Source organism: Panthera leo, chromosome B1 (assembly GCF_018350215.1).
Source record: "Panthera leo isolate Ple1 chromosome B1, P.leo_Ple1_pat1.1, whole genome shotgun sequence".
Lineage (NCBI taxonomy): Eukaryota > Metazoa > Chordata > Mammalia > Carnivora > Felidae > Panthera > Panthera leo.
The window spans coordinates 161,587,369-161,609,888 of NC_056682.1; the positions used below are offsets into that span (position 1 = coordinate 161,587,369).

The 22,520-nt window shown below is 47.5% G+C and overlaps 1 protein-coding gene across 2 annotated transcripts in view; it reads right to left on the reverse strand.

The window, feature by feature from the left end:
• The window catches only part of PDGFRA (platelet derived growth factor receptor alpha), a 50,524-nt gene that overhangs the window by 25,974 nt on the left and 2,030 nt on the right, over positions 1-22,520 (reverse strand). Inside the window, exons 1-8 of one of the 2 annotated variants that reach the window (XM_042936366.1) lie at positions 21,534-21,574; positions 14,325-14,385; positions 12,034-12,351; positions 7,985-8,245; positions 6,819-6,949; positions 4,777-4,948; positions 4,495-4,684; positions 549-664 (exon numbers count right to left, since the gene is read on the reverse strand). In XM_042936366.1, the coding sequence (XP_042792300.1) occupies positions 549-664; positions 4,495-4,684; positions 4,777-4,948; positions 6,819-6,949; positions 7,985-8,245; positions 12,034-12,351; positions 14,325-14,373 (1,237 nt within the window). In that variant the 5' untranslated portion in view covers positions 14,374-14,385; positions 21,534-21,574. Of the gene's footprint in view, positions 1-548; positions 665-4,494; positions 4,685-4,776; positions 4,949-6,818; positions 6,950-7,984; positions 8,246-12,033; positions 12,352-14,324; positions 14,386-21,533; positions 21,575-22,520 lie in introns of those variants that run through there. The other variant, XM_042936365.1, reaches the window with a different exon arrangement.

Genomic DNA, 22,520 nt, shown 5'->3' on the forward strand with positions numbered 1-22,520 from the left:
ACAAGCTAGAAATATGCTAACACCTCATCACAGATTTACTGCGAGGGTCAACTGAGCCCACCTAAGACAGTCCCTGGCACAAGGTAGGCACCTAGGTAAACAGGTGCTGAGCCTGAACGTAAACAGACTCAGGCACTCCCTCCTGCTAAGGGCTATTGTCCAATATCTTCAAGGGAAGCTAAGCAAAAAGGCCAAAAGTCTCCGGAACAATCTAAAGATCATCTGGACAAAAAAAAAAAAAAAAAAAAAAAAGCATCACTTTCCTCTTCCCAGAACCGGAGGTGCCAGACTGAGAAGCAGGTGGTGTTGTAACCTAGGAATTCCCCAGTCAGGGTGCTTCAGAGCAGAGCCGGGAACTTCCCAGAACTGCGTGAATTCATTAAGCCCAACAAAGCTTTCCCTGACACGTGACATCTACACCCCCTGCTTCTCCCATGAAGTGTTGCTTTTCTCTCCGCGACCTGGGCGAATAGTGCCAAACCCTCCCTGGGGGACACCCGTGCACTTATTCCCTGAGCTGACATTACCTTTGTACTGCCCTTACACACCTTGCGTTAAGAGTTCGAAAGTATAGCTCTTCACGTCGTCTTCATTTTGGACGACAATAGTGTAATGGCCGCTGTCTTCTTCCTTCGCACGGATCAGCTTTAATTTGCTTCGATACCTGACAAGAAAAATACTCTGTCTCAGCAGGTTGTAGCCAAATAGATTCCAGCCATTCAAGCAGTTACCACGTTCAATTTAAATTTTGTTTTTGTAAAAAAAAAAAAAGGAAAAACAACTTATTTTCTTGACCACATCATCACTTTTCTGGGATTTTTGATGCACTTTCTACATGTTGAAGGTCTGACTTATAGACACTTAATTTTTTTTTTTTTTTTAAGTAGGCTTCATGCGCAACATGGAGTCCAACACAGGCTTGAACTCATGGCCCTGAGACCAAGACCTGAGGTGAGATCAAGAGTCAGACACTTAACCAACTGAGCCAACCAGGCACCCCAACACTTAATTCTTTTATTTTTCTTTTATTTATTTTTCTTTAACGTTTATTTACTTTTTGAGGGAGAGAAAGACAGTGCGAGCAGGCAAGGGGCAGAGAGAGAGGTGTCAGCACAGAGCCCGGAGCCGGGCTTGAACCTATGAACTGTGAGATCATGACCTGAGGTGAAGTCGGACACTTAACCAACTGAGCCACCCAGGTGCCACCAACACTTAATTCTTAAACAGAAGACCAGACATCTTGAGATGAGGGATAGCTTATGTGGCTAGAACACTGATCAGCTCTGGTAAGGCCTGACTTCTGAATGAAAATAGACATATCCCACCAACTTCCCTTGAAAATAAAAAAAAATCTTCATGTTTACCTTTTAAAAAACACTTGCTTCTCCTACATATCCATCGTTTAGGTGGTTCAGCCAAACAATGGGCCACCATTGGAAGAAACAATGAGGACATGGTCTATAAACTCATATGGAGAGGTCGCCAGGGTATAACATTCCTACTTGTTGGTATTTGCTTAAAGAAACTCTGGAAGGTTTCAGAAGAACCTAATGAAACTAACGGAGGTATTTCTCTGCGTGGGGAGGCAGGGGGACCTGGGAAAATGGTGACAGGAACGGAGTGAGACTTCCTACAATGCACTGTCTTGATGTCCGAATGTTTTGAATGCACAAGATTCCATCACCTATTAAAAATAAATACATTAAGGGGCGCCTGGGTGGCTCAGTCGGTTAAGCAACCGACTTCAGCTCAGGTCACGATCTCGCGGTCCGTGAGTTTGAGCCCCGCGTCGGGCTCTGGGCTGACGGCTCAGAGCCTGGAGCCTGCTTCCGATTCTGTGTCTCCCTCTCTCTCTGCCCCTTCCCCGTTCATGCTCTCTGTCTCAAAAATAAATAAACGTTAAAAAAAATAAATAAATAAATAAATAAATAAGTAAATAAATAAATACATTAAGAAACTCCATTTCTTCATACTTTACTAAAGGGAAGTTTCCCCTAAAGACTTCTTACGTGTGTTATAAATGACATTTGGCTCTATGTATGTACATCAATAAAGTACTGGCCCATTTGATTTCTTTTCCTTCTTTATAAAACATCACAGCAGGAAAAGGCAACGGGATGGAAGGGGGAGAGTGCTGGTCAGGAAGCGAGGAGACCTTGGGCATTACTGCAATTCTCCATGCATCAGCTCCCTTATGTGTAGCATGGGATAACTGTATGCATAGCGCACTGTCATTTTCAGAATTAGTTAAATGAAATTATATTTGTGAAAGCATCTTGAGGGCTCAGAAGTACCCTGTAAATGTCGAGTCGTCTAGCCCCAGATGCTGGGCACCAGCACGGGGGGCAAGAGCACACACTGGGCTGGCTTTTCCTCTGCTGCACCATACTGGACAGGCTTCAGGCCTGGACTTCCTGAGTGAGTCCCCACAGGCGCTCCTGGCTACGCGTCACCGAACAGTCCTCTCACTCAATGCCTACACCTGCTCAGCCAAGAAAACTGGTGGATCCACTGGTTCTAAGCTTCAGGAAGCCAGACATCCCGACCTCACACTCCCTCCTCACACTCCCTGGCCCACAATGGGAACTAGTGGTATGTCCTAGAGGGACTCTTGAATCACTGTGACAGGCAGCTTTCCCGAACCTCTCGTTGGTGAGCTTTGCTCGGTCATTACTATTGATTATGGCTTGCGTATAGCACTCCTACAAGCGTCTAAGTGTTAGCCGTGCCAGAATTACCCTGTTCCTCTCTGGCCTCACACCTAATGGAAAGTTTAGCACTGCCCACCTCTTTGCACACCCTCATTTCATGTCATCAGAAAGCCTTCCAGATTCTGTATTCACCACTTTTTCCATCGCTGTTCCACAGAGGCTGTAAAATTCCGTTTTCTCAGATACCACTTCTCAACTGCACATGGGATTTAGTTCAGAAAGAAGAAAGCAAATCCCAAGATTAAGTGAACGGACGAGAAGGGTTCTTCCCCTCTTCCCTGAAGGCTGGAAATCGAGGACTGCCCTGTGTCTCCCTAGGACGGCTTCTGAGGATGGCACAGCGTGGGAGTAGCTGGTCCCTCAAGATGTACTTGCTGCTCTGGGATTCTAATCAGAGCTTAAAACTAATCTTCGAGGGACCTCACAATGTCATCAGGTCTAATTCCTTGCCTTGAAGCACACAGGGTATTATTAATGGGAATGCAAGCTGGTGCAGCCACTCTGGAAAACAGTATGGAGGTTCCTCAAAAAAATAAAAATAGCACTACCCTACGACCCAGCAATTGCACTACTAGGCATTTATCCATGGGATACCGGTGTGCTGTTTCGAAGGGACACATGCACCCCCATGTTTATAGCAGCCCTATCAACAATAGCCAAAGTATGGAAAGAACCCAAATGTCCATCGATGGATGAATGGATAAAGAAGATGTGGTATATATATATACAATGGAGTATTACTCGGCAATCAAAAAGAATGAACTCTTGCCATTTGCAACTACATGATGGAACTGGAGGGTGTTATGCTAAGTGAAATTAGTCAGTCAGAGAAAGACAAAAACCATATGACTTCACTCATATGAGGACTTTAAGAGACAAAACAGATGAACATAAGGGAAGGGAAACAAAAATCATATAAAAACAGGGAGGGGGACAAAGCAGAAGAGACTCATAAATATGGAGAACAAACTGAGGGTTACCGGAGGGGTTGTGGGAGGGGGGGATGGGCCAAATGGGTTAAGGGCCACTAAGGAATCTACTCCGGAAATCATTGTTGCACTATCTGCTAACTAATTTGGATGTAAATTTAAAAAAATAAAAAGTAAAACAAATTAATAAAAAAAATAAAAAATAAATAATAAAATAATAAAAATTAAAAAATAAGGTATTATTTACCCTACCTTACAGAGGAGGAAACTGAGGCTGAGGTGACTTAACTCCACCCCTAGTTAAGAGATGAGAGCGGCATACTATTTTATCAGAGGGCAGGGATCCAAACTATAGTCATTGCACATTTTCTCCAAACCAAATCTGGCCAGACTCTACCCTTATTTCCGGTGGAGGCCTCGCTAGGGCAGATGTGTTTCAAATTAAACCAGTGATGTTTTGTTTCATGTAGGTTTATGTGATAGTGGCCTCGTCACTGGAATCACCAACATGTCTAGCTGCCACACAGATGGGGGATGTCATGGAATGTATTCAATCCAAGTGGGTCCAATTTTATGTTCCTCCCTCCATCCCTTCCCGGAGGCAGGAAACGGTCTTTCATTGGGAACAGAGCTTTTCAGTTCTTTCTTCTTATTTTATTAAGTATTTACCAGCATAGTATTACCACATGGCAACGTGACCACCAACGGTACCTGATTCCAAGGGTCTCCCGTGCTGGTTCGTTACATCTCCTAGACTGATTCTCGGTTTGTGCTGCGAAACACGCGCGAACCTCGCTCTGTCTACAGACACACCATAAAGAGGACAGGCATACGTGGGAAGGGTGTTTCTTTACCTTATTTCCTGAATCTTTTCTATGTCGGTGGTGATCTCCGTGAGATTTTCAATCAGAGTCAGGTTGTCCTTCAGCCAGGATATCCTGGGAGGGGGGTAGGCCTGCACGTCCACCACGAAATGTTTGACTTCATGCAGGTCAACAGCCTCCAACGGGCTGAAGTTGGGTTTGATTTCAATGAACCCTTTCTCTGTACAGGGAAGAGTTTCCATTAAGTAACGATTACCACATGATCGATCCTGAGCAGCCCGGACGACTGACATTTTAGAAAGCAGAATGTACCATGGACGGAAATGGTGACTTTCTTCATCTCTTTGACCTCCTTGGTGGCCTGGCGGGCAGCACATTCATAATCTCCACTATCCTTCACCGTGGCCTCGGGGACCGTCAGCGTGTAAACCAGTTTGATGGACGGGACCTTGATCTCCTCCAGCATCGTGATGCCTTTGCCTTTCTACAATACAGCAGAAGGGGAGGAAAACCAACTTTAAAAAGCTAGCTCCTGAGAGTGAGGCCTCATGGAAAGTCTGGACTCTGGGTGGTGATGGGGCACCGGTATAGACTCCCAGATGGTAATGTACTACCCTGTAGGGATGCTGATAAGGGGGGAAGCTGTGCATGCGTGGGGCAGGGGCTATATGGGAAATCTCTGTACCGTCCACTGAATTTTACTGTCAACTTAAAACTGCTCTAAACAATAAAGTCTGACAAAAAAGATTCTTTTTTAAGCTAATTCCTTAGAAAATCATGTTTTAAGAGGACATTCAATGGCACAGTAAGGTGTTTGTGGTATACCACCGAAGGAAAAAGGATCTAACAAAGTACTATTTAAAGCATAATACCCATTAATGGCCACATGCATTTTGTATACAAAGTACTGAAAGGATTTATCTCCCTGAAATATTAACGGTGATGTTCTGGGAAGTGGCTTTTCCTCTGTTTCTCTGAATTTTCTAATATTATAATAATAAACCTGCATGATTTATGATCTGATGAAAACTTTGTGTTACAAAGCAATACTGTGCTTATGTATTTTTTTTTCCAAATATAGCAGGTACTGTGGTTTGGGGGTGGGAGTGGGGGGAAATGTCTCTCTCCAACAAATAAAAAGAAACGCTTATGTTTTAAGGATTAAGGGCAATCAAGTGTGAACGGTAAAATAAAAACGCCTCATATTTCAGAGAAGAGGTACACATATTGGACTATGAATGTCTCTTCAATGCACGAGGTCTATGTGAAGGTAGTAGGTGAAAATGTGATGTGATAACGGTAATATGTGAAAATGCCCAACTTCCAGTCAGATGCCCCAGAGAGAAAGGAAGGAGGGGGCAGTAAGAGCACAGGGGAGAAAAATGGATAAAAGGAGAGAAGCTCTCAATTGCCAAAAAGAGCAGGGAGCAGAAATTTGCAAATCAGGACTGAAGGGGAAAAAATACATATTGTATACATATATATACACATATACATACCCATATATACACATATAATCATATACAAATATATACATGGTTTTTGCTCTCCATGAGGCTGCTGCATTAAGCCCTGTTGATCATCACTCCATTGGACAGTCACAGCCATTTACACTCGGTTCTCTTGTACACTTATCACAATGCGTCAGAATGAATGAGTCCCTGTGTGTGTGTGTGTGTGTGTGTGTGTGTGTGTGTGTGTGTGTAAATCCCCAGGGACCTAGAGCTGGCATGTGGTTCCCCTTTCCCCAATTCTGTCCGCACTCCTCCCTCCTCTGGTGCATGGGCCAGCTTCTAGCAGAGTGTTTGGGATTTAGCAAACATTCCTCAATCGTTGCCTAATGATTCAAGTTAAGCCTGCTCACTGAAGGCAGGCCATGCAAAGAAAGACCAGGCCAAAAGGAGCGAGAACAGCGTCCTGGGTGGCAAAGAAGCAGAAACGAAAGGGGGCAGGCCATCGACATTATCAAATGCCTCAAAACCCAAAAGGATGGGAGCCAAGAAAATGGGAATTAATGACTCTCTCAGCAGTTCATAAATTGTAAAAGCCACCCCCTTTTGCTTTTCTAATTTTTTGGTTGTTAAGTTGTAGCCATAGAGCTTTCCTATTAATTTCTAACTTATGAATAAGAAGGCTGAGGGTGCAACCTTTATGCATTCTGAAGGGTCTGGTCCAGCTTTTGTCTCAGCCTCTTCCATTGCCCGAAAAGCCAGAAAGTCATCTAGACAAATGGGCTCACTACAGAGGCGGCAAGCTGAGGTCTGGAGAAGCTCATGTCCTGCCCTGGCAGTGACGGGTCTTTTGAGTCCTGCTGTGCCCCACCCCGTTCCACCAGGAGCCCAGAAGCTACCTACCACTTCTCCAGGGTAAGTCCACTGAAGGTCAACCACCTCGTTGTTAAAGACGGCGCAGGTGACCACAATCGTCTCCCCTGACTTATACACAGTTTTGAGAGCTTCCATTTCTAGATCAAGTTCTGATGTTGCTATTTAAAAAAAAGAATAAACACAAGGACCTCAATACCCACAGTATAGTTAGAATCTTCTAAGGTTGGGGTTTCTTTTTTAAAAAGAAATGAAAAATAATTTTCAAACCACTGTGATCAAGAAGAAACTTTTGAAGTCTCAGGAGCCTTGATTTTATGTTGGCATACACAATCTGGCATATAGTTATAAAATAACACACTTACACATACACACGTACACACAAATACCTACATACAAAATGGTAACGATAGTAAAAGTAAATTCCAATTTAACAGAACATCACCTTCCTTAGCATTGGGGTCAATGATGGCTTTCCTCTTCTGCAATCACCTTTATGGATGTATTTATTCATTTACTCAACCAATCTTTACTGTGCTCGGGGCACTCCTACCCTACCCTTTCTCTCCTCTCTCCCACCCTCCTACCCGGCTATTCTCAGCCCTCTTCTAGAACCTACCACAGTGCTGGCATAAAATAAGCCCTTACCGAGAGTCCAATGGCCCTCTGCTGCTGCCTTCTTGCACGTGAGTGTTCAATAATCTGCTGCCCCAAACGTGTATTATACCCTCCATTCACATTAACCACCCACATCAAAGGGGTGACTGTAATCACAAGCTTTTCTCAAAATCAAAATCACTTTTCTTAAGTTACTAAAGTTAATCTAGGCATCCACCTCCCACAGGTATGTGTTTGTTTTTAGGTCCTCTGTGGTCAGGAATGTGGGTAAAACAGTAAGAGGCTTATGCAAGAAAAGAATTCCTTACAGTATTTTGAAGTCAACTGGTGAAATATGAAATCTTACGGTAGCAAAGAAGCACTTGTTTTTAGTAATGCCACACTTAGTATGATTATAGCCACAGAGGGCAGCCTAATGTTGTACGGTAAATGTGGGGTCCTAAATATTTGGGTCCTAAATCCCCAAATACTCAGGGTCTCCATCACCAGGGACTGTGATTTTTTTTTTAAATCATATATACATCTAATTATTTTGCCTTTAACTCTTCTTTAAAGGAGGAGAGAGAAGGTACAAGTACCTTTTAAAGCATAAACATTAAATGGGATGGTCTGGAACTTCTTCCCGCTGACTGTGGCTTCGCAGATATAGGGCCCGACGCTGAAGGTCCCATTAAAGCCCTGTCTGCTGTCATAGGAGGCGTGTACCACCCCGTCACTGCTGCGTAAGGTAACCGGAGTCTTGGGATCAGTTGTGCGACAAGGTATGATGGCAGAGTCATCGTCCTCCACGATAACTAAATAATCTGTCATTCCTAGAGGTACGAAGGCTACGTCTGGGTCTGTGGTTTTGAAAAGAAAGAAAAACATGTTAGGCATTAACTTCACCTTTACACACACATACAGAAAAATCATCCCGCTGGCCTGAGTCACATCAGGTATGAATTCTACCTTCACATATATCCAGACTTGTCCCCACGCTGACATTAATCATCATCACAGCTAGAAGGTGATTTTAAAGCATAAATAACAGGGGGCGCCTGGGTGGCTCAGTTAGATAAGTGTCTGACTTCAGCTCAGGTCATGATCTCACAGTTCATGGGTTCAAGCCCTGTGTCAGGCTCTGCGCTGGAGTCTTCTTCAGATCCTGTGTGTGTCTCTCTCTCTCTGCCCCTCCCCTGTCTGCTCCTGCTCTCTCTCTCTCAAAAACAAACATTTAAAAATTTTTTTAAAAATAATAAAATAAAACAAAAAATAAAGTATGAACAACACCAAATTGCCTATACTCCAATAAAAAAGACTGGTGATAAATCTAAATACGTTGCAATCAAAATTTAAATACTACTAAAAACATGATCAATAATCAAGTCTATTCAAAACAAGAGAAAATATTCATGATTTCAAAAATTCTTATTGCCTATAGGTAGTATCATTGAAAAGCAATACTGAAAGTTGTCTATTAAAAAATAATCTATCAATGGGGCACCTAGGTGGCTTAGTCCATTAAGGTTTGGCTCAGGTCATGATCTCGTGGTCCATGAGTTCGAGCCCTGTGTCAGGCTCTGTGCTGACAGCTCAGAGCTTGGAGCCTGTTTCGGATTCTGTGTCTCCCTCTCTCTCTACCCCTCCCCTGTGTGTGCACTCTTTTCCTCTCTCAAAAATAAGTAAATAAACATTAAAAATAAATAAGTAATAATCTGTCAAGTAACAAATAAAATTTATAATTCCATAACCTGAGAATTTTATTTTCAAAAGAAAGCCAGCTACGGAGGCTACCACGGTACAAAGTACTAAGAGACTCAAACATCAGTTTCAGAAGGGCCCCTTACTCCCCACGACTACAAATAAAAAGATCTCTAACTGACACCAGTGCAGGGCCTACTTGGGTGATGTTTGTGCTGGGGGTGGGGGAGGAACAAGAATTTTTAGACAAGCTTAGGTGATCAAAACTCCAGGACTCATATATAACTTTAACAAGCCCACATTCCGACCATTCTCTTCAAAGCAAGGGGCATTTATGTGTGCACAAAGCTGGGGTGATAGTTCTGAATACCTACCTTTCTTAAAACAAAACCTTTTATTGTTAGGAAGGAAGGTTCAGATAGATAAGAGTGTCGTGAAAGAAGTGAACAGGGTCTAGATCCGTGAAGTGCCCACAGTTACAGAGGAGAAGAGTAGCTGACTTAAAAAAAAAAAAAAAAAAAAAAAAAAAAAAAAAAAACAACTTGAAAAGATGGGAAAATAGGAAGACGTACTTCGGAGACCACCTTATTTCACCTCTGCCAAAACAGGATGGTAAGAGTTATCAATATTCGTATGTTTGTTTTAAGGCCAAGAACTCTAGCTGTAGTTCCTTTAAATCACATACGAAGATTGCCATTACTTGAATTTGTGTTCAGAGTTCCAAATCCTTGAACCTTGTTAGTAAAGATTTCAGCGAACAAAACTCCGAATTCATTTCAGGTTAAGATATATACTTGGTATCCATAACACATGAGCCACAGCTCCCTTTAAAATGCATAGCTTCCTGGGGCACCTGGGTGGCTCAGCCGGTTAAGCGGCCGACTTCGGCTCAGGTCATGATCTCGCGGTCCGTGAGTTCCAGCTCCGCGTCGGGCTCTGTGCAGACAGCTCAGAGCCTGGAGCCTGTTTCAGATTCTGTGTCTCCCTCTCTCTGACCCTCCCCGTTCATGCTCTGTCTCTCTCTGTCTCAAAAATAAATAAACGTTAAAAAAAAAAAATTAAAAAAAATAAATAAATAAAATGCACAGCTTCCCTACCATTATGCACTAGCTATGCAATGTTTATTTTTATTTATTTATTTATTTATTTATTTATTTATTTATTTATTTTTGCTATGCAATGTTTAAAAAACATCATGGTCCTTCCTCTAACAACTATCCTCGTAGAAGCCAATATATACAGATATAGATATTGGTACAAATCTAAGTCTTATCTAAGTATATCTAAATACAGATCTAAGTACAGACACAGGTACAAATACATAAATATAGATACTGATGTAATTTAAAAATTGTTTTCAGTGTTTTTATTTATTTTTGAAGGAGAGAGAGAGAGAGGCAGAACACGAGCAGGGGAGGAGCAGAGAGAGAGGGAGACACAGAATCTGAAGCAGGCTCCAGGCTCTGAGCTGTCAGCACAGAGCCCGATGTGGGGCTCGAACTCATGAACCACAAGATCATGACCTGAGCCGAAGTCGGACACTTAACCGACTGGGCTACCCAGGCACTCCAATACTGATGTAATTTTTTTTTTTAAGTTTATTTGAAAAGAGCGTGCAAGCAAGAGAGGGGCAGAGAGAAGGAGAGAGAGAATCCCAAGCAGGCTCTGTGCTGTTAGCGCAAGAGCTGGAGGTGGGGCATTCAATCCCAGGAACTGTGAGATCATGACCTGAGTTGAAATGAAGAGTCAGATGCTCAACCAATGGAACCACCCAGGTACCCAATACAGGTACAGATACAGATACACAGATATGGATATAGATATAGACATAAAGGTATAGATACAGATACAGATATAGGTACAGATATAGATAGATACAGATATACATGATATACATGATATAGATTTAGATAGAGATATAGACAAAGATGCAGATACAGATAGAGACATATATACAGATTTAGATTTAGATCATTACGAGGAATGCCAGGTGGGTGGTAAACCAAATGAACCTCAAGCTCATAGCTAAGCCTAGCTGATTCACAGGGCTGCTGTGAGAAAGAGCCATACAATCTTCCACTGTAGGGGGGCAGGCCCTGAAATCCATCACAAGCCAAGGCCACGCCCTCCGGAGGTGTGGCCAGCCACAGCCACAGACTGCGTGGAACTGGGGCTCCGTAGGCTGCAGGACTCCCAGACTTCCTTTCCACAGAGTTCCCCCGACTCATCTACCCCACCTTCCTTCCCTCTCTCCTCCTTTCAGAGTCACGCATACAGTGCTGGCAGAGAGCCCTTGCAGGCTCTGCGGCGTCCCCCCCTCCCCATTTTCTCCCACAGGCTTCTCCCCTAATCAAACCCTAGCGTGTTTAATCCCGTCTTACTCCTATCTTGCCGTCTGCATCTCACAGGTCAGGAGACAACATCATTAGTATGGAATTTGCCCCCAAATTTTAATTAAAAAGAAAAAAAAAAGCCCATCTAATTAATCAAGAGTAAATATATGTTTTATTCAATCTGAAAAATAGCCCGGTTATTTGGAAGCTATTATAATGAACTACAAGCAGCTCCAAGAGAGGACCTACCTAATTTCTGTGTCCCCAACACTTGGCATAGTGCCTGACACGCAATAAATAAACAGCAGATATTTGTCAAACTTGGTTGAACAGAAATGAGTACATTTCAGCTGTTTTTGCACAATGCCAAAAAAAAAAAAGAAAGATGTGCCATAATGAAAATGATTTCCAAAACTTAACACACTTCCAAAATGTTTACGATACATATTTCTCAGTAACGGCGTCACAAATGACCTTGACCGTTGTGCGTCCTCTTGTGTTTTTCACATTTTCTCCAATAGGTATTTATTATTTTTGTATTTTTTAAAACTCGAATACAGTTAACAGGAGAGACAGGGCCAGAAGCTTGGCCCAGGGGACCCACCACAGCTCACCTGGGACATAGATGTAAATGCGCCTGCCTTCGATCTCGTTTTCGTCCGTCTGAGTGTGGTTGTAATAGCAAGTGTACAGTCCCGTGTGGGCCGCCGACGCATTGACCACTTCCAGCACCGTCACAAAAAGGCCACTGTTGTTTTCTTCATTTCTGACTTCCACATTGGGGTTCTCTTCTTCAGACATGGGGTACTGCCAGCTCACTTCACTCTCCCCAAAGCATTGCAGAGAAAAGGAGGAATTCAGCTGCACGACCTTTTCATTTTCGTTTGGAAGGATAGAGGGTAATGAAAGCTGGCAGGAGATTAGGCTCGGTCCTGTAAAAGGAAACATGCTCTGAATAGGATGCAGCCAGAAAGGACAGTCTCACCCAGAGAACTGACAGAAACAACAGTAGCAGCTTATACGAACAATGACCATTTCTCCGCAAAAATCCGTTAGCCTGGATGCCCATGAAAGGCCCCCCATTATAACGGCCACTGCATCTGCCGAGAGCAGCGAATGCTCCAAAGGCTTAACAGCACCCCCCCCCAACCCCTACATTCACCCCTCCAAACACTCAAATGGAGAGAGGACATCTGATCCCAATTCCGTATTTTACACGGTCATGGGTGACCATAAAATATCCCAAGACGGCATAGGCTGAAGCACATACATGTTCTTTATCGTCCACACTCCCTGTGGAGGTTTCCCTTAGTAAGAAACAGGATGAGAACAGGACCAGGGAGACCGAACAAAGCACAAGGCAGATTTGTGCTCAAGAATTACACGGTTTCCATTTCTCACGACACTCTGGCGTGCCTTCCCTCTAATGACTTCCCAGAAACCCAAGCCGGATGATGTAGATTCTAATTTAAAAAGTAAGAATACGCAGGGGCACCTAGGTATCCCAGTCGGTTAAGTGTCTCACTCTTGATTTGGGCTCAGGTCATGATCTCACCGTTGGTGAGTTCGAGCCCCATGTCAGGCTCTATGCTGACAGTGCGGATCCTGCTGGGGATTCTCTCTCTTCCTCTCTCTGCTCCTCCCCTGATCTCTCTCTCTCTCACTCTCTCAAAATAAATAAACTTAAAAAAAAAAAAAAAAAGGTAAGAATACATGAAGTCCAAGAGTGAAAACTCTAGGTTCATCTTACAACCTAAAATTTCAGCCTAGCTGTCTCTGTCTATAAAACTGATAGAAGAGATATTATGGCTTAATTGTTCATCAGTGGCCTCTTATCTCCTTCGGAGCCCAGTGTGGGAATCCCACCCAACTTCACTTATGTGCCCACTAGGATTCCTGCAGCTTACGGCAGAAGTCATAAGTGGATCTGGTCACCTCTATCCTGAAGGCGGCATATTCCTGCTGGAGTTTAGAACTGCCAAACCGCTCATTTCTAACATGCCCTTATAGATAAGCCCTACACGAACAGACTTAAGTTAACTCCTCAGACGAGGAAAACATTGGGTTTGTGACGAACATCTGTGATGTATAAAGATCTGGATGGAAACTAAAAATTCCCAGTCAGCATTTCAGCCAATGGTCCAAGTAGTATCCTCCTGGTAGAAAAGCATTAGTAAGATTACCCAAGAGTCAAACAGTCTACCAATTAGATTCGAAGGCAAAAGGCAGCTCTAAGATTTTTCCAGCAATTTAAGCATCTTCCACTTAAGACAGGTATGATTTAGGGGTGCCTGGGTGGCTTAGTCGGTTAAGCGGCCGACTTTGGCTCAGGTCATGATCTCGCGGTCCGTGAGTTTGAGCCCCGCGTCGGGCTCTGTGCTGACAGGTTGGAGCCTGGAGCCTGTTTCAGATTCTGTGTCTCCCTCTCTCTGACCCTCCCCCGTTCATGCTCTGTCGCTCTCTGTCTCAAAAATTAAAAAACGTTAAAAAAAAAAAATTTTTTTAAAAAGACAGGTATGATTTCCTGTAAAGAAGTTTCCATTGTTTATTTCTTTTGAACACTCTTGAAGGTCTCTGATCCCCTTTACTGGAGATCCATGTCCCAGGAAAAATAAAAAACAGTGGGGAAATTTAGGCTATCATTTCTCCCACGATTCAAGGCCAGGATCACACATACGCTAAAGTTGCCACTGGCGAGCATTCTTTTTGAACTGGAATTAGTGCGATACAGCAGAAGGGACTGGAGGTTTGTGGTCATTCTAGATAACTTCTCACAATTTTCTGCTTTCCTTCACTCTTGTGGACTGTGTTTGCAGAGTACAGGTAATAACACTCCCGGAGCAGAGAACTTGGAAAGCAAGGCTTCCCCCAGAACAAGGAACTCGAGGAGAACTGGGACCCATACCTGTGAGGAGACAGACTAACACCAGGAGCGCCAGGTGGGAAGTCCCCATAATTCTGGAAAACTGGAAAATCAAAAGTCAAACAGAAACAGCATTAGCCAATAAAATGACTGGTAAGCCTCTTTCTTGTGCTTTGCAGTATGGAACATGTTAACAGCATCGTTATAGTGAAAAACACCTCGATCTAAGATTCATGGTTAAAATGGTCATCGCATAGTCCCATGGGACCCCAAGATCATGCAGAAACCACCTGAAGCTGAAACCCTTTTTGATTGCGTGTGGCTCTCGAATTCCAAAAAGCCTTGCTTTACGGTCTTAGAATGCGTCCAAGAGTGTAGGACAACTGTTCCTTTTAAGCCATTTAAATTAAGACTGTGAAACACGAGCACATCTATTTACGCAACTTCCAAACTGGAGCTGTTTTCACTCAAAACAGGTTGTCCTTTGCTTTGTGTTTCGCTACAGAAAGTACATGAAGCTCACATCATCTACAAGCTCTGCAAGAGATGCTTGGGCTACAACAAATATCTCCATACTGACAAGCCTTTCTGATCTAAGGTTTGTGAAAGCCCCACTAACCCACGTCACTTAGACGATGTCACTCTGCCGTGCACAGACCCGGACCAGGCTCAGGCCTTGGGCTCCCGGCCCGTGTTCCCCCGGGGGCCTGCTGCACCTCAGTGGGGCTAAACGAGGCACCCGAAGCCCAGGACGTGGGAGTGGATGGCGCAGTAAAGCAGGTGAAGCAGGGAGAGGACACGGGAGAGGAAAGCATGACTGAATGCCCGTTTTTTCCAAGGACGCAGGAAACCACACGATAAAATGCAGCAGAGACCAACGAGTGATTCTCACAATCGGGTGACAGTAGCTGCAGAAACCAAGTCTTCGACTCCAACCTCCTGCCACAAAATGTGAGCAGGGGAAGAGAGAAGTGGGGAGAGAGACTGAAACTGAACGTCCAGGAGACACAAACCAGGAAAGCAGGGAAACATTAAAGAAGGATCAAGGCAGCCCCGAGGTGAAACCACTGAACAGCCTATTCTGGGCAATCCTCTGAAAAGGCCCCCTTTTCCTTATCTCTTCCTTTTCAGGCACATCCCGCTTACCTTATTTTATCTCCCCCTTCACTGCCCACATGACATCACTGATAAAGTGATCTGACTGCAGTTAGGGGAAGAACCGTGCACCCAAGTTTCAACTGGAGAGGCCCCGCTGAGGGGCCCGGGCAGGGGTGCAAGCTTTATGATATGCCATAAAAAAGTCACCGAAGCCTTGGCCGGGGATGTACTGGGCCCCTGAGTTGCTCAAAACCCCACGCATGCAGTGGAAGGAGTTCATGGGATTTAACTGGTTCCATCATGGGCTTTGGAAACGAAGATGTGTGTTCACGATTCCTGAGTAAATTGGCTTAAAGCATACCAACCAACCACAACAAAAAAGAGAAATTCAATGTATGCCTGTGTTAAGCGCCTGTAGTTTTGTGGGGTTTTGTTTTTGTTTGTTTGTTTGGTTGGTTGGTTGGTTGGTTGGAAAAGATCCAGCAGATAACAGCCTAGTCATTTCTGGGCGAGTCTGATCATGTATTTCTGCTTTAAGGTGACCCATATGCACAAACCGGATTTCTGCTTCACTGAATTCTACCAGGAGGAAGAAAGAGTGAAAGGCAGAATGCTGGTAACCATGGTGTGTGGGGGGGTGGGGGTAGACAGGAAAAAAAACAATAATTCTGTTCTCTCCAAGGCAGGAATGAGAAACAAATATTTACTAAGCCAAAGCTGTCATTATGTCGTGTCTGTTAATAATACCCTAATAACTTTGAGGGACGCCTGGGTGGCTCAGTCGCTTGAGGGTGCAACTTTAGCTCAGGTCACGATCTCGCCGTTTGTAAGTTCGAGCTCCGTGTCAGGCTCCGTGCTGACAGCTCAGAGCCTGGAGCCTGCTTCAGATTCTGTCTCCCTCTCTCCCTGCACCTCCCCCACTCGTGCTCTGTTTCTGTCTCTCAAAAATAAATAAACATTAAAAAATTTTTTAAAAAAATAATAACCTTGACACATATGTAATTTTAAGAAGGGCCAGCTGAGGCTCAGGGAAGTTTAGCAACTCACCCCAAGTCACACAGCTGGTGATAAAGCCAGAATTCTAACCCGAAGTCTATGTGACACAAAAGCCATGCTCTCTCCAATTCACCATATGGTCTCCCTCAAGGAAAGGTCAGGGTTTCGGTCTTGTGGGTCCCCTCCTTCCCCCGCCCAACACTATTTCCTAATGCAAATTGGGGCCCGGCTTTCCTTCTCTGCTCACCCCAGCGAGACAAGTACAATTGCAGGGCTGTGAACCCAAATGCAATTTGCACAATGCTGGCTCGCTGATGGCTTCTGCGGATCCTGGCATGTGCCCGGGGGGGGGGGGGGGGGGGGGGGGGGGGGGGGGGGGTTGCAGGGTTTCCTCACTGCTGTGGTGACGGGCACAGCGGGCCCCAGAGCCAGCCCGGCCAGCCTGACGTACCACAATTAGCAGTAACGGCCTGTATGTTTGTACATATAAATATCAGCCTCCCACTGATAATCCACTTAGCGAACTTCAAAGGAGCCCTCCAGAGCCAGCTTGATGTCTTGGGTTTTATCACATTTATATCCTGTATTTCTTTAGCAGGGCTTGCCAATGATGCATCTTTAAAGCATTCCCGAGCTTAAGAGAAGGGCTCGCTGCTTTTATAGGGCAGGCTCCGAGGAGCGTTTTGCCCTGGCCCAGCCCCACCAGATTTCCTTCTGTGCACGCAGATACGGCAGACCTGTTGCCAGAGAGGGTTATTTACTGACATACAAAGTGGGCAATGAAAACAGGGCCTCCGAGCCAGCGATAATGATGCGAATACTGAGAATCAACATGTGTTTGCTGCAGATTGCAAACTCCCTTCTCTGATAAACGTAGTTCTCTGGCTAGAAACCTAGGGCATTTGTGAAGTTTCATGTCGTTACTCATCGGTAACTCAGACAATTTACTAGTGAATAATCGCACAGTGTGTGCCCTATGGGGAGGTAATGGAAAACACGAGAGGGTGGAGGGCTCCCTGCCTATTGGTCCTGCAGTGAGACTCTCTGGGAGGCCGGCTTGCTGTTTCTGGCACTTTTCTACCTCCTCTGGGTGTAAAGGCTCACCCTCAATCAGTAACCTCTATCCTGCAGCTGGCCCAAAAGTCAGATGTGCACACGGAAGCAAGTGAGGTCATGCTTATGTCAGAGAAACCTGGCATATTAGGAGTCAGCAAGAACAAATCACTTCACGAGGAGGAACTTCATCCAAATCTGGTTTTTAAAAAATCAGAATCCTATCTCTCGTGCCAACCACAGGTTGGGTTTCAGCCTCCGACCTCTATAGCCACAACGCAAAAGAAGCAAAACCGAGAGTTAGAGAAATAAACGGGAAAGAGACGTCTGCCACGTTCACTGTCAGGCTAGTGTGGTTCCTTCACACTTTTTTGTCTCTCTCCTTCTCTCAGAAGCATGATGGAAATTGCTCTGGACTAGGCTCATCCCACATCGGACACTCAGTCCCTCTCTCTGAACCTCGGGCTCTTCTTCCATAAAGGGGAACTAGTAACACCTGACTTCCTGGCTTGCCTTACTACATTATCATAAGGACTGAACTACAGAGTTTAGTCAAAAGTGCTTTGAAAACTGCAGCTATGGGGTTTTTATACGGACTCCTCCTGCAGACTCTGAAGATGTTTTAGATGACAGGGATGTCAGAGGGCTGACTTCCACGTCTACATACTGAGAAAGTCAGGCCCAGGGGTCATTCGACTTGCCCTGCATCACCTGCATAGTGGACAAGTGGATCTAAACTCGGGTTCCGTGAAGGCCCGATGAACTAGCCAAGCTGTTTTAACAGGAACCTACATATACAGTCATGAAAACAGAAAAAGAAATCTGTTTGGAGCCGCTATTGTTTAACAACTTGGCACCTCTGTCCCTGCAAACAGAAGTGAAAGAGCCATTAAGTGAGACTCAATCATCAAAGACAACATGCTAAGCTAGAGAGTAAACAGAACACGGGCACTATTTCCGGAAGTAAGAGCATGATCTTATTCTCAGAAAGCCAGAGAGCTAGCTTCCCGATCACCAACTGCTCAGTGTAGCCGACTGCAAAGCCACTGAATACTGAATTTCACCCCACCCTAGCATGATTAAAGGCCACAGGAGACTCTCACAGTCCCCAAAGCCACTGACGGCTATAAGATTCGAATTTCGGAGGTTCGGTTAATTTCAGCTCTAAGTTAATTCTAACTGTGAAAATTACATATCCTGCTTTTTCCCTGTGACAAATGTTCTGCTCTGTCTGGTAACATCAGCCCAGGCAATCCAAATGCTGGGCTACATTGGTGGCGTTTCATGGAGGGTGTGTTCGCCAGGATCTGCACCCCACCAGAGCCTGTTTTGTTGTTCTGATCTCTCTGAGCTCCGTGGGACATTCCGGGGATGGGTGTTGGCTGGAGTATTTTTAAGTGGGAGCATTTTACCGGACAATCTGAGCTCATAAACCTTTCTACTCTTCCTGCATCAGATATTGAACCACGGGACACTAAAATGACACTTCCTTCTGATCGCCACCAAACTGGTAGGACTCCTAATGGGATAACCTGGGTGTAGTAAGTTTCAGGGCACTCGAACTCAAGGTCACCAAGCTCCCAACCCCCAAGGCTTCACTCATAAAGGGACATGCAAGGGGTGCCTGGGTAGCCCAGTAGGTTAAGCGCCGGACTTCGGCTCAGGTCATGATCTCACCATTAGTGGCTTTGAGCCCCACTCTTGTCTGTGCTGACAGCTCAGAGCCTGGAGCCTGCTTCAGATTCGGTGTCTCCCTCTGTCTCTCTCTCTGCCCCTCCCCTTGCTCACACTCTGTCTCTCTCTTAAAAATAAATAAATATTTCTTAAAAGTGGGGGGGATATGCAAGTATCTGCCCAACTTCTTCACAGGTCGGCTCTGATAATCAGATGTGGTAGGTCAGTACTTGGCTCATCACACAAATGCAAAGAATGAACTAAGGCGAAAAAACTACACAAAGGTCCACAAAATAAATGTGCTCAGCCCAGTGATTCTTGCCGCTTCATAGGAAAAGGAAACCAGTCATCATCTTCTGCTTGGGTCCTACCAGGCAGAAAATGCATCTTCCCGATGCCGCAACTTGCTTAGAATCTCCGCGAAGCCCATTTCCCCCCGCCGCCCCCCACCCCCAGCAGAGGGTCGTTGCAGTTCTCAAGTGCGGCCAGCAGATGACAGTGTTGGTCCAAGGACATGCGTCCCGGGGTCCACGGAGACAGATGCGGCTACAAGTCCTGTGCTAAAATATCCCAAATCTTAACTTCCAATCTCTTCCTTTCTTGGGTTGTACTTTTAGGTTTCGTGGTGACCTCAGTTTGGAGCCCACAGAATAGATACAGGAATAGGGAAACTGCGGCCGAAAAAGCTTAATTGTCCGCGGGGCCCCAGGAGAAATTCGGTGAGGGACAGGCACCAGCACCGTCGCTGCGAACGAATCCGCTGGGGCAGCGGGGCCTCGGGAGCCCCGGAAAACAGCGCTGCCATCCCAGGCGGCACAGGTTCAGAGGGTTCGGCAGGAGAAGCCACTGGAGAGGAGTTCGGGTGATCCAGGGCTTTGTTTCCCCCACTCTGTCCCCGCCCCGGGAATGGCACCCACCCGCAGAAGCGACACCACCTGGGCCGCGCCGGGTGGGGACCGCGACGCCGTAGCCCGGCCCGCGCAGCCCGATTTGTCCGCAGGCCATTGTCACCCCTCGTAAACCAGCCCGGCGGGGGCCGCGACGGCCGCGCGGCCGGGAACCTCGGCTGATTGGAAACGACTGTTCCCGTGGCTCAATAGCGCAGAGTTGTAAGACAAACAAACAGCCAGGGGCCGCCCGCGCGGCAGCGGACCTTGCGAGGGGCCTCAAAACAAAAGTCGGCGGCTACCCGGTAACAGCGCCCGGAACCCTACCCCCTCCATTCCCTCCGCTTGTCCCACGCTTAATTCATTACGACGCCCCCAGCCTATCCCCAAACCCTGCACCCTGCCCCCTCCCGCCCCTCCTCAGTCTCCCCCCACCCCGAGCCTCCCGAGCCCCACCGTGTTGCAGGCGTCTATCCGAGGCCCCCGGCAGTGGGAAGGGTGACAAGGTCAGTCGGCCCGCGGCCCTCGGGCTCAGCGCTGAAACTCCGACGCGGCCACGGCGCGGAGCGCGCGAGGCTGGCGAAGAGCGGGACCGGGCGCGCTCCGGAAGGCCGCTAGAGGGCGCAGCAGCCCCGAGAATCTTACCCGGCTCGGCCGCTCCGCCGCCCGCCCGCCGGCGGCTCCGGCTCGCGGTCCCCGGACAGCGCAGCCTGCCCCGCAGCTCCACCACCTTCGGCGGACGTTCCGCACCGTCCAGCCTCCTGCCCCTCCGCCCCCACAACTGGCGCCCGCAGCTCCTCCTCCCGCCGCCCCCACGCCCTGGGCCGCTCTGTCGCCCCGGGGCTGGTGGCGACCACCGCCCGCTCGGAGTTTAGCGTCCCTGTCGGTCGCGCTCCTGGCCTCAGAGCTGCAGCGGCCTCGGCGCCCTAGGCACGACGCTAGGCGTTTGCATTGTTTTCGGCTGAGACCTGAGAGGGGGCCGGTCGGGGTGGAGGGAGAGGGGCCGGGCGGGGTGGAGAGAGAGGGGCCGGGGGGTTTAGGGTTACAGTCGCGCGCCAGCGCCTCCTATGGGCCCAAAAGCGGCACGGCCGCGGGCAGCTGCTCTCGGAGAAGGCCGCGGTGCGCTGAAACTGCGACCCCTCGTCTTTCAAGAACCCGGCTTCCCCTGCGCCCCCCTGCCCGATGGTCGCCTCTGTCCCCGCTGCCCAGCACACACTCGCGCCCGCCTGCGCCCCTCGCTAGGGGAAAGGGAAGACTGCGGTGGGCTGGGAGGGAGAGCCCCAAGTCTAAGGTCCTCTTTAGCTACTCCAACCTATTTTTCCAACCGATTCCTGGCTTACTGTTCAGTTTAAAACAAAAGGAAATGCCGCAGAGCCACTTCAGCAAAACACAGGGACCGGCAGAGCCTGGACTAGAGCGCAATGGGGCAAAGCAATTTGCCCAGAGCTTGCATCCCGCGCGGGACCTCCCCCCTCACACCCCGACGACTGATGCTGTGCGTAGGCCCCTTGAAGCCAGATTCAAGGGACGTTGAGAGCCCCACCTTTCAGTCACCGAGCTTTTAGCTTTTCCCCCAGAATTGCCACTCGTCCATCAGCAACATGTAACCCTGTCGCAGCTCCCCGGAGGCCAGAGGGAGTCCCACCCGCTGGAGTCTGCAGGAAGGCGCTGGCCACCACGTCCGCAGGACGCGTCCAGGCGCTGCGCGCCGCCCACGGCCGGTCCCCAGGAGGCACAAAACGGGCCCGCCTCGGCGCCAGACGCGTTTGCAGCTGGAAAGCCCGGCCCGATGCCCCTCCCCCTGTTCCCCTCCCCAGTCCGCGCCCCGGGAGGAAAGCAGACCTGGGGCCGGGAGCCAGCGTTCTGCTTCCACCTAAGGACTGGCGCAAGGGCCGAGGGTCAGCTCCCCGCTCCTTCCCGGTGCCTCCCCCCCTCTTCCTCCTCTCTCAGCCCCCCACTCCCACCCCCATACCCGCTCTGGGGACTCACCCAAGCTACATTTGGGTCAAACCAAACGCAAGACTGTGCAAGAGCCTCGAAGCAGGGACTAGCCAGGGTGTCAAAGCGACGATGGACGGGCCCTAGCCTGTCCGGGAGCGGTGGAAGGGCCCCCTTTATCATGGGATTGTGGCAAGAAGGAAACCAAGAGCAAAGGAAAACAGGGAAGGGACACAAAGCCGCAGCGCTAGGATCCTAGTGGGGCAGATGCGGGTAAAGGTGAGGGATGTTAAAACCCGAGCCAGCACGACTGCGGATGAAGTGCGCAAACCCGCAGTACCTCTCCCCTCCAGCTGCCCAGACGCCCGCTGGGCCCCGGGGGGGGGGGGTGTTAGTCCCTAGAGCGGTGCGGCCGATTGTCTCCCCCCGTTTGCCCGATGTCACTCTGCTCTAAAAAGCTGCCTAGTTCTGGTTGGGAGCGACTGCGGCGAGACGAGTCGGTCCAAAACGTTGAGCAATTCGGCTGCGGAGCCAAAAAGCCATTTCCCACACGGCACAGCCCAGGGCTTTTCCAGGCGGCTGGGCCGGGCTC